The sequence below is a fragment of the Solea senegalensis genome, linkage group LG5 (genome assembly GCF_019176455.1).
Source record: "Solea senegalensis isolate Sse05_10M linkage group LG5, IFAPA_SoseM_1, whole genome shotgun sequence".
Classification (NCBI taxonomy): domain Eukaryota; kingdom Metazoa; phylum Chordata; class Actinopteri; order Pleuronectiformes; family Soleidae; genus Solea; species Solea senegalensis.
The window spans coordinates 3,923,474-3,935,907 of NC_058025.1; the positions used below are offsets into that span (position 1 = coordinate 3,923,474).

The 12,434-nt window shown below is 40.7% G+C and overlaps 1 protein-coding gene across 10 annotated transcripts in view; it reads right to left on the reverse strand.

The window, feature by feature from the left end:
* trpm3 (transient receptor potential cation channel, subfamily M, member 3) overlaps positions 1 to 12,434 on the reverse strand; it is a 175,066-nt gene that overhangs the window by 43,288 nt on the left and 119,344 nt on the right. For all 10 annotated transcript variants that reach the window (XM_044025451.1, XM_044025450.1, XM_044025447.1 and 7 more), the window contains exon 9: positions 3,695 to 3,767. In XM_044025451.1, coding sequence (XP_043881386.1) covers positions 3,695 to 3,767 — 73 coding nt within the window. The remainder of the gene's footprint in view (positions 1 to 3,694; positions 3,768 to 12,434) is intronic.

Genomic DNA, 12,434 nt, shown 5'->3' on the forward strand with positions numbered 1-12,434 from the left:
TGCAGCCTCACAGCAGGGGAAAGTCCTTCCTCATCTTTAGGAATTTTAAATAAAGTGCCAGAGCTTTTCTGGTTTTCTCTCATTAAAGTATTTGTTACTAGCTCGAGCTACGTTTTTTAGGTTTTCAGTCTTTATTTAATACTGATTTACTCCACATTTGTAATTCTTTTCACTGTTTTGTAATAATAATGCGTAATGAAGAAAAACTCTTTAAACATTAAGCTCCTCACCAGGAGGAGTTTAACAAAATACAGTAGTTTATCGCAGCCCTTGGAGAAATCCCTTGTTATTATGAGGTGTATAATAATAATGATAATAATAACAATAATAATAACGATAATCCCTTTGCGTGTAGACATGAGTAATTATCTTAATAAGCACGGCAGAATCGCTGCTTCGCTGAGCTCAGGCAGCCGTAAGCGGCATTAATGGAGATTAATAGTGCGAGTTGAGACGCAGAGTCCTGCTAATAACACACCGAGCTCAATAAACGGAGCTTAAATAAAGATACAGTACAGTGTATATTAAAAGGCAGGTCGGTCCCGCTCTATTAAAGGCCTGTGGCTTCACTCTGGGACGTCGGACTGCGGCCGGCTTGACTTTATGGACTCACTCTCAAGGATATCGACTACGTCTGACAGCAAATCATCAATTACTTCAAACTCCCCCTCCGTCACGCCACGTGGGTCTGACTGCAGTTTCCTCTCTGTTCATGCTTTCTTCAGTCCTCTGTTCTGCCCTCGCTGCGGCGCTTATTCCTGACCGTTTCCGCCGTGCTTTGTTGAAGCTTAAGGTTAATAAAGTTCACTTCGAGAAGAACGCGTTTAATCCAGTGTCTGAAAATGCTCTCGGGGCAGGATGTGACTGATTTCATTTTTAACACTAAAAGCCTTGTTTTTTTTTTTCCACTCAGCCGCAGAATGAAACTTGCATGTCAAATATTAAAGTGCTCCTCTCACTCTTTCACTCTTTCACGTTATTTAAAAACAGGTGAAAGGAAAAGACGGGAAAACGTGACTGACATGTGCGCAGATAAAGATGGAGGGGGGCGGGGGTGGAGGAATCATGTGTTCATGCTGGGACACATAAATTATGTAAAACACACTTATCTTCGCTCTCTAAATTGTCTGGGTTGCTCTCCTCCTCTGTCTCTGCGGAATGAAATGTTTCTCTGAGGAACAATTACGGTGATAGTCAATCATATGACCTGAATTGCTAAGCAGTCCCGCGGGACTCACTCATATATTTATTTATTTATTTTATTTTACTTTTCGCACACGTGCATGAGTGTTTGCATGTATGTGTGTGTGTGACAGAGAGCGGGATTAAGAGAAAGTATTGTAAGATTATTGTTTCTTAAAATCAAGGAAAGAAACAGCTGATTTTTTTAGGGATTCACACAGAGATTTTAAAAGGATACATGTTGTGTATAAGTACCCACAATCCTTTGCACACGACAAGTAGTATTTTAGTGTAAAGGTTTATGAGGGCAATAAATTATACTGCAACTGAAAATAACAATCTATAAAAACAAGGAAGAGAAAGTAAAAACAACACATTCATCATCTTTAAGAAAGTTGATGTGTACGTTTGAATTGTTGTGTTTTAAAATACATTTCTCTTCAAGATGCTTCATTCATTTCTTCATTTCATCTGCACAGATTTTACTACATGATCATGATCTACTGTGTTTTTATATTCTGGTTGTAGCTTTTAACCTCGTAAAAACATGTTGGACAGCTTTGGTTGTTGACTCGATTTGACCTTTCATACAAAGTCAAGACATCAATGATTTCATTCATCATTTTGAAATGTCATTTTGATATTTACCCTAAAAGCACACCAGAAATAGCCTAGAAATTAACTGAGTGTAAATAACATTTACCGTTTACTGATTTATTGTCAATGTCTAACAATTTAGAAAAGTAAAAGGTTGCTGGGGTTACGTTGGGTCATTTTCCTGTTTTCCAGACATAATCTCCTAAATGAAAACATTTGCTGCCCGTTCCATTCACGCGTCACCAGAACTCTCTGAAGCCGTCTCAGTCTCTGTAGGAAGGATCTTCCCGACTACTGAACTGAAGGATCCTTCATTTAGAGAAACAGCGCGTGGTTGGTTAACTCTATATTCTTTGAAGACACATAAGAGCAACCGAGATCAATACAAGCTGCTGAACAACCAATCGAAAGTATGGATTCATGAGTGTGTCTGTGTGTGTGTGTGTGTGTGGCAGTGGGCGTACAGGGACACTATGTGAGGCTGGGGTTGCGGGGGGTCATGGGAAACGGTAAATTGGGAAATGAGATACAGAGAAAGAACGGAGGCTTAGCTTTATTGTCTTGTCTGCAGTTGGCAAATCTAGTTCCGCTTGTAAACTCAGTGATCTTATGGATACATGTTTTTGTTACAGCACACACTTCTGCAGAATATCGTCATACATACTGCTGTGTATTACCTTGAGTTGAGGTGTGTAACTGATATTGTAATATCGATCATGCTACTATGTTTTCATTCAAAATTCTTCGCTTTACAGATCTGTGTCCACACATATCATATGAGTGTGAGTGGGTATGAATGACAAAAACTGTAGTGGACACCCCCTGGTGGTTTGGAGCATATATGAACCACTCTGTGCCTGAGGGCTGCGCTGCCTCGTGTGACCTTGTGAGGGTAGTACAGATGGCAGGTGTACTGTATGTGTAAGCAGAATGTATGTATGTTTAAATAAAGGCAAAGAATAACGCGCATGTCATCTTGAAGCATCTCTGAGGGCACGAGGGCAGAGGGAGCACCACAGTTTATGGTTCGGGCACTCGGCCAGATTATGACCTCATGTGGGATTAATTTCATAAACAAAAGTTCCATTGAAGAATAGACTTCAATGGAGAGTGGTGCTCTCCATTACTCAGTGGCGAATGTGCGTGTCTTCCTGTAATTATGTGTCTCTGTCCACAGAGTTAATGAGCAGCTGTGCTCATGCTAATGGATTATTGTGCAGGTGTTGTTTTTTATAACAGGCTTTCATGAGCGTCCTGAGCTGCAAACATGGATCTAGTGCAGAGCTACAGTTTGACACGGTCATTTTAAATAAGGAACTGTTTTGACATTTTATTAAACACGCGTATGCTACACAGGATGTACAATCCGTGTGCAATTAAAGCCAGCAGCTGCTTAGATTAGGGGACACAAGGGAAGACAACTAGACTTATCTATCAGTGCCTGTGTAGAAGCGCCGTGTGTAAGGATTAGTGACCTCTAATGGTGAGAAACAGGAGAATCATTCACTCACTTCTCCCTTTCCCAAGAGTGTTAAGCTGTGGTACACGGTACGGTTTGGTTTGGAATGGTAAATCAAAGGCGGTCTGATTATCATGATAGTCATTCAAGGGTTAAATGCACTAGTAAGTAAGCACTAGCATTAGATGTCGGTGTTTGTGTTTTCCTCGCCTGAATTAAGAAAAAAAAAAAGTTTAATGGAGCATGAAAAAAAGCACAGTATAGAGAACGTATGTGCTTGACATGTGCAGCGAGAAGAGAGCGCTCTCTGAAATGATATCATCTTCCTTTTATGTAACGGAACTTAAAAAAAAAAGAGAGAAAAGAACGCTATTTCCCTAGAGGGCAGCGGTGAGATGAAAGCCACTTACTATACACTCATGCTCCAGCACACACACATAATATGCACACGCCCACCTTTGAGTAACGCGGTGAGGATGGCAAGGTCAATGTCCTGATGGCCTTCTGACCCCATCCGAAAAACTGTTATCTGAAAGAGAGAGACAGACAGTTCATTTCACATTAGTCAAACAGTCTGAAAGTGACTTTACTCTGTTGTTTGTTCAGTTGTTTACGTGAATAGATCAAGGCTCATTAACAAAGTCAATCACACCCACAGGAGAGACGGGAAGAGGAGAGGTATCACTCTGACATAATAAACCGTTTCCTCTGTCCTCTCACATTCTTCAGCAGCGAACAACACAAAACTCGTCGCAGTGTTTGCCAAGAGGGCAACTGAGGAGAATGAGAGCAAGATCATGACAAGGAGGCAGATTAAATGAAAATGAGCTCAGTGTTGCTCTTCAGACCTTGGCCGTGTCTGCCATTTTTCACAGATAACACCCTGAGGTAACTATTTTACTCAGAGGCCAGTTTAGGTCTTCATTTGTGTAGCCTTTGAGCTGTAGTTTTTTTATGGCCAGCGTGGGATTAACTAATGGTGCAATGGAGTAAAAGCCAAAGTCTGCTGCGAGCGATGTTTATGTGAGAAATGGGGCAGCTTTTCTGGATTTCTTTCTTCTTTTTTATACGTCATTATATGTCAAACACAAATACACTGAGTGGTTTCCATGCGTGTGAAGGGCACCTTGTGGAAGCCGTACAGGAGAATACGTGTTGTGAATGCCCGACGAGGTATTGCTCTAATCCTTTCATCCACTCATCCATCTCCTCCCACTTCCCTGCAGCCCATCTCCCTTCTCATCTCCCCCCCCCTTTAAATGGCTTCATTTGGTGCAGCCCTAAGAATCTGTGGGTATCGCCGCTGCTGCTGCTGCTGCTGTTATTCCCCCCGGGGCGATGCTGCAACGTTGCAGTCAAACCCCCTCCTCCTTTCTCCCCCGTCCCCATCGCTCTTTTCACACAAGTCAAACGCACAAAAGTAATTCAATTCTCATTGATGATTTACAGCGTCTATTGTGCGCGGTCATTCATCATGTGCTGCACACTGTATGCAGATGACACCACAACTTCTCCCTAAGGACGTCATGTTAAAGTGTCAGGCATTGCACATTCACTCGCTAATAGGGGAGCATCGATGTGTGCGTGTGTGAGTGTGTGTGTGTGTGTGCAATTATGTGTGAGTGACCTGGTCACCGGTGTAATCAAAAGTTAATTCTCCAGGTAAAATAGGAGTGCAGTGGAACGTGAAGGTAGCAGTTGAGGTCTTCATATGCGGGAGCAACCAATGAGCTGTTGGTGCACTGTGTAATTTCATGCGCTTGCCTGAGTGTCGTCATAGTGTGTGTGTGTGTGTGTGTGTGTGTACGTGTGTGAAAATGGAATTTTTTTTAAAAGGCGTGGCTGCCAGCAAAATGAGTATTTGCTGGAATGCATCTTCGCGTCCATGCTAATAGATGTTAACAACACAACCGGGGAGAGATCTGATGAACACACTTTAATACTGTGACCTAACCAAGCATGAGTGTTTGCTCCAGAAAGTGTGTTCCAATATTAATGAGGCTATTTTTTCTCAGGTGTGAGCCTGCAGCAGTCTAAAAGTTCAAAACACAGCGAGGGGTAAAAAAAACCTGAAACAGCACGCCATCACGGTATTATGCTTGGTGACACATTACAAATACAATGTTTGCCTACATTCATTCACTAAGGCAGCAGCAGCAGCTCTGCCTGTCTTTGTGAAGCTTCATCACAGACACTGACACATAAACGCTGCTGCACAGAGCGGCGAGAGAGGCTCAGGTGGAGAGGAAACATGAACTTGAGTGCAAACAAATGCTTCTCAGAACTAGAGATGGACGAGTGTCAAACCCCCGTGTTAATGTTTTTAAATGCACTGCTCATAATAAAAAATCCCCTGGTGACAGCTGCTGCTGCAGCAGCAGAGACTTAAGTAAAGGAGGGTGAACTCAGTGTGTCATTTGTAGGAAATCAGCACTTTCATGGAGGCATCCTGGTGTATTTTAATGCAAATGTCGCTTTCACCACCAAGAGCTGTCAAAGAGGAAATGCTCTCCCTGGTTCAGCTGTGGTGTAAAAGTGTAAATCCTATCTCTTAGTCCAATTCATGCAAAATGGGAGCAAAAACAAAAACGGTTGCATTTATATTTTTGTTGAGTGTAAATAAAAATGTAAATCTACAGTGACTGTAATATTTAGACCATAGTTACACACAGAGTAATGCTAAAACATGAGTGATAACATTGTATCATGGCAAAGGTATCGTTATATCACCATGGCATAAGTATTGTGATAATATTGTATCATATCATAGCATTAGTATTGTGATAATATCGTATCATGGCATAAGTACCGTGATAATATTGTATCATGGCATAAGTACCGTGATAATATTGTATTATGGCATAAGTATCGTGATAATATTGTATTATGGCATAAGTATCGCGATAATATCGTATCAATCACATCATATTACCGTGATAATATTGTATTATGGCATAAGTATCGATAATATTGTATCATGGCATAGTACCGCGGATAATATTGTATTATGGCATAAGTATATCATATAATATAATATTGTATTATGGCAATATAATATTGTATTATGGCATAAGTATCGATAATATCGCATCATGGCATAAGTACCGCGGATAATATTGTATTATGGCATAAGTATCGTGATAATATCGTATCATGGCATAAGTACCGTGATAATATTGTATTATGGCATAAGTACTGTGATAATATTGTATTATGGCATAAGTATCGTGATAATATCGTATCATGGCATAAGTATCGTGATAATATTGTATGGATCGTGATAATATTGTATTATGGCATAAGTACTGTGATATTGTATTATGGCATAAGTATCGCTGATAATCGTATCATGGCATAAGTAATAATATTGTATTATAAGTGATAATATTGTATTATGGCATGTGATAATATTGTATTATAAGTATAAGTATTATATATAATATTGTATTGGATAATATTGTATCATGGCATAAGTATTAATCATAAGTCGCATCATGGCATAATATTGACAATATCGTATCATGGCATAAGTATTGTGATAATATTGTATTATGGCATAAGTATTGTGATAAAATCGTATCATGGCATAAGTATCGTGATAATATTACATCATGGCATAAGTATCGTGATAATATTACATCATGGCATAAGTATCGTGATAATATCCTATCATAGCATAAGTATCGGGATAATGCTGTATCATGGCATAAGTATCGTGATATAATCATGGCATACATATTGTAAAAATATCGTATCATGACATAAATATTGTGATAATATATTATCATGGCATAGGTATCGCGATAATATTGTATTATGGCATATGTATTGGTATCATGGCATACTGTAGGTATTGCAATAATGTATTATGGCATAGGTATCGCAATTTTGTATCATGACCTGCTGTGGTGTTTCTCATCCCAATACACAGAATTATTCCAAAATTGGGATCTTGTCACTCCATCCAGCGTAAGAAAAAGAGAGCGAGAGAAAGAAAGAGCAGCTATCAATAATTTGAAAGGGCGCCCTCATGTGTGAGCCTGTAGTTAGCATTAGAGGGAAGATTCCCGAAAGATGAACGATGGCGTGACAAGGGAAAGATGATTATAGAAGTTGTTCCTCTGTCTTCGGCCTCTTCACCTTTACCTCCACTCTTTTCCCTCTTCAATCCATCATCTCTCTCTTCCCCCTCTCCCCCCACCTCCAACCACTAATCTACAGCAACCTCTCACTGACACGCTACCCACCGCCATCTTTGTGTGTTTTTTTCTCTCTGTACCTCTGCCTCGACAGCCTCCCCTCATTCAAGCAGCACCCTCAAGGTGACCCTATGGATATGCAGCACCTGGTATCACAGCGGGTCCACGATGCAGCGGCTGAAGAGTGATTTATACGCAGACGCTCGACACTTTTGATAAATCTGGCTTGACAAAACGTAACGAGTAATTTATGCTCCGGTGAAAGGTTTCAGTTGTCCTCGTGTATCCTCACACACACCTCCAGTCGGCTCTTTCAGGTGTCACTTTTCATGATGTCACCCTGATCAACACTGTCTGTATCCACACCTGTGCTGCTGCTTTTTCTGCATTTTGATGATGGATGGATTTGATTAAGTTATTGATATAATTGAAGAGGATGAGATTTTTCAATTTAATTTTACTGAGAAAACACAGGGAGGGCAAGGAACGTAGGTGGGATATGTATGATTGTATAATTTCCTGCCTATATCTTGGAGAGATCATGAGTTTTGGGGACCTTTGAACATATAGTATAGAACATACAGTACATATATATAGATTAATGTCACCAGTTTTGAGTCCTGGTTCAGCCTGTGTGCTTTGCATGTTTTCTCCTGGAACTCCTGTTTCCCCTCACTGTCCAAAAACAGGCAGAGGTTAATTGGACACTAAATTGACCGAGTGACAGTGAATGGTTGTTGGTCTCTGTGTTTGCTCTGCCATAGATTGGAGACCTTTTTGCAGGGCGTACCCCGCCTTTCGCCCCAGTGTCAGCTGTGATTGGCTCCAGCCCCGTGTGACCCTCATGTGGAGGATAAAGTGGTGCAGAATGAGGGGAATGTGTTTCTGTATCGATCCGTTCTGTATTGTCTTGATTGAAACTCTGCGTGTGTCCTGCTCTTTGTGTGTTTTGCCGTGGACTCTGCGACTAACCTTTCATTTCTGACTGGACAGTGGAACTGTCATGTTGACCGACATGGACATGTTCCTATTTTCTTTTTGCAGGCTTGCTGTAAGGCTGCGACTACTGATTATTTTCATCACTGATCGATTCCTCAAAATGATGATTAAATGTAGCTTTGTCCACAAACCAGCTTTAATGATTTCAATAATGTTCCACCCGTTCCATAAATATCTGTTTTGTGAGGGTACAGAGGCGGCTCTTTTAGCGTGTCGCATTTCTACCAATATCTCTTGCATTTCTTATCCAAACACCACCAAAGTCAGCACTGCACATCCTAATGTCCTTAGTAAGTCAAGTCTGAAGCCTGTCAAGTGACTTGTTGGACATTTATTCAACAAAGTACAGATAGGTGAACTTTGTACAGTAACAAAGTATCTGTACTGATGGTATCGAGGACACAGTAAAAGATGTTGCATAAGTGTCCAGTGCCACATTTTTCCACCATTCATTTCTGTCCCTCAACACGTTAAAAGCGTCCTGCGACGGAGCGTAAATCAGGTTTGAGTACAAGAAAAAAAACAAAAACTCTACCACAATGCGAGGTTGCTGATTTAATTAAAAGGGTCCAACAAAGAGGCAGCAGTGAGTGTGAGAGGGTGAACGACTGGCTCCTTCTCCTTCGATTCATCATCGACTTCAAGGTGCTTTTGAATAGATGATGTACGTAAACAAATTTAGTTAAATGGTCTTTTGATTTTTTTTAAATTCACCCATGAAATGAAAACTATGGCAGGAGGAGGTGGATCTGATGATTATATATGATGATCGAAGACAAAAAAACACATCCATGGAGACGCTGACATTTTATGACATTTATGTGTCACCGACTCAGATACTGCACTACCTTTGTCTGCGTGTGTTTCTATAGTGACGCATTTGAAAAATGATACAGCATGAGCTGCTTCATGAGGAGAAAGAGGTGACAAAAAACAACACCTATCTCATAGTGTAGAAGTTTTGTATGTATAGTCAAGTAATCTTTAAATGTGATCTTGAAGTTGGTACAATTCCATACGTTGGTATCTCATAAGGTTCCAGAACAAAGTTATGAATATACAAAATCTGATAAACAATCTGATAAAAGGAGCAAATTATGAAAATAAGGGCGTGTGATGAAAGTCCAGGGTGAAATTATTTTCATTTTGGTACAATTTGAAGATAACCTGACTGTATGAATTGCTGTTTTTCATTATCCCAGAAAGAGCTGGGTCAACTCTATAGAGGACCACTTTTTGGTACGCTATATTTTATTGCAATAGCCCACAAAACTTAAGATCTTTTGAGATTTAATGCTAATTGAAGGCTAGATATGTTCTCCAACACACGTGGAAGGGAAGGATGAGGCTTGAAGCTCATTTTTTCCCAGTGGTACCCATGGTACTATAACAGAAAAATACTCATGGGACCCAAAAAGCAATTTTCCCATGGACCACAATAGGAGACACCTGTAAAACGTCATAAATCCTTCCTAAAGGCCATAAAAAAGTCCAGAACTTTTTATTTTCCCGCATGAAGTCACAGCAGCATACGAATTATGGAACGGCTCATTCACATAGCTGAGAGGCATGATGGGAGTAACGCGACTGCGCAAATTATTTGGTGGTCAGAAACCAAAACAGGCCAGTGTGGAATAATGATCTTCCAGTGGGTGGATGATCTTCAATAAAATGTATCTTTAAAAAAAGGTTGCTTCTCAGTGATTGTGAGTGCGTTAAAAAGATTGTGATAAAAAATCTTTGCAATTTTTGACTGTGCCACTTCACGGGTCAAAATACAAGAGACAGAGACACTCACTCGTGTCTGTCACACTGAATTTCTGTTGACAAGAAAACAGGGGAGAAGGAAAGAGCGGGAAATTAGCGGAGAGGCAGGGACAGGGAGGATAGATTTGAGACAGCATGAAAGAAGACTGCAAAGGAAGACCGAGGGAGGGAGGCAGATTTGCTGCTGACAAATTGAAGAGGGATGAAAAGAAATGAAAACGGAAGAGGCAAAGCTATCTTTCTTAGGATGACAGCGCTCCGTTGGAGGTTCCCACAACTTCAGAGAGCGGCTAAGCTACGTGCTCAGAGGGATCAGGAAACCACTCGCCACGCTGCGGTGAGCGAAGCTGATTAGAAAACATTCATCTTCATTTAACAGGCAAACACCGCGCCGGTGCTGCTACGTGCGGTGTTGTGGTGACATCTACTGTAGTGAGTACACCGTCATCCTCGACCTTCACCACTGAAAACGTGTTAGCAAGCGGTCATGACAACAGCAAAATATCATCTGCTGTGGCAAAAATGATATTCATTACACATAAGCTCAAGCTGTTACAGCTAATGTTAGCACCAGGCTAACATCTTGTAGCCCCAGGTTTCTGAGGACACATTGTCCTCTAAAGTGGTCGTAGATTTACAGCCAGACCATGGAAAACACTCAAAGTGTCATTTGCTTCTCTTTCATTTCACCTTTTCCTTCATTCTGTGCTTATAATGGTGACGCATTAGCATGCAGGGCTAGGAAAGTGCTACGGTCAAGCATGTCGAGTCCAGGTCACCCTAGACCCCCCCGATCACATCACTCAAAGTAGCAAGGGTTGCCAGACCATTAGTACAATAACCTTAAAAAACCAGATGATGAATTTTATGATATGCAATTCATTTTTGTAATGGAAATGAATGAAGTCGCCACCTCTCATTTACAAAAACTACACTTCATTTTTGTCTTTCGAGATGGTCACCATGGAGCACGACATAGAAGAGGCAGGAAAAACATGGGAGACTTCCTGTCAGGAGGTCGTAGAGCGTCCCAGATGCCAATTTTTCCGGTTCTTCAGTTATGTCACACGACACAACTCTGGAAATAGTCAGTCACGACCAAATCGTTATACCTGTGCATCATATAAGCTCACCACTACACCAACAGATGCTGATTAAATCTTCTAACAGAAGGAGACACAGTGCAGACCTGGGAAATTAAATGTCACAATTTCAGTGCTTGTCCTATGAAGACCGATCATCAAGCCACGACCAGAGTTCTTGTAAAAACCTAATGTTCCTGTAAAAACCGCCTGTTACAGATCTGCAGATCTGTATGAACACTCCCAGGCAACTAGCAATGACGCTAACAAGGCAGAGGCACATTCCCTAATTGATGTAAATAATTAGAGGTAAACTGACTACTTTTAATCTTGTTAACTTGATGTGCTCTGATTACTTTATAGCTGTATAGCTTTTCTTCCTTGTGCAGTTGATTCCATCAATAAACTGAACTTCCTACGTTATGACAACTTGACGCTAACTAAGTGAGTCACAGGCTTGACTTTGGCCTACCTATATTTCTGAGATGTCATCCCACTGTCCACTACATGACAAACAACGACCGACAACAGCTGAAATTGAGCCAAAAACAGGTTAGAATTGTAGTTTATGCCCAGCTTCAGATGTGTATCTGCTCTAAAGTGGACCATAAACCACTAGTGTTCAGTTTGTCAAGACAAAAATAGTAAAAAATCATAAAAGACAAATAAACTGGAGGAGGAGGAATATTGTGGGTTGGTATAGTTTCTCCTACATATTTTACCCAAATTAAACATACAAGGACTACACTACACTAAATAATTCACAGCGTGCTGGGAGGAAGAGACACTTCTCCTTTTAATTAGACCTTCACCAAAAGTTCAATGTACATAACAACAGGGCTTTAATGCACAACACAGAGTCTGCTCACTCTCTACCTGTTTGACATTCACGGAACGTACCACCTTTGTGTCGAAAAGATAAAAGATAAGCCGTGAACATGTATGAGAGAGATAATTAGCCTCATCATCCAGACAAATGGATACAAACGCTTTCATCTCGCATTCCCTTTCATTGCACTTATATACAGTACCTCATCATCGACAGCATATACTTTAAATATGTTGCCCTTCTGTTTAACTCAAGAGCTGGCACATTATTCATTGATTAACTATGTAATTAACCACCACCACCACCCTCATCCACCTCCT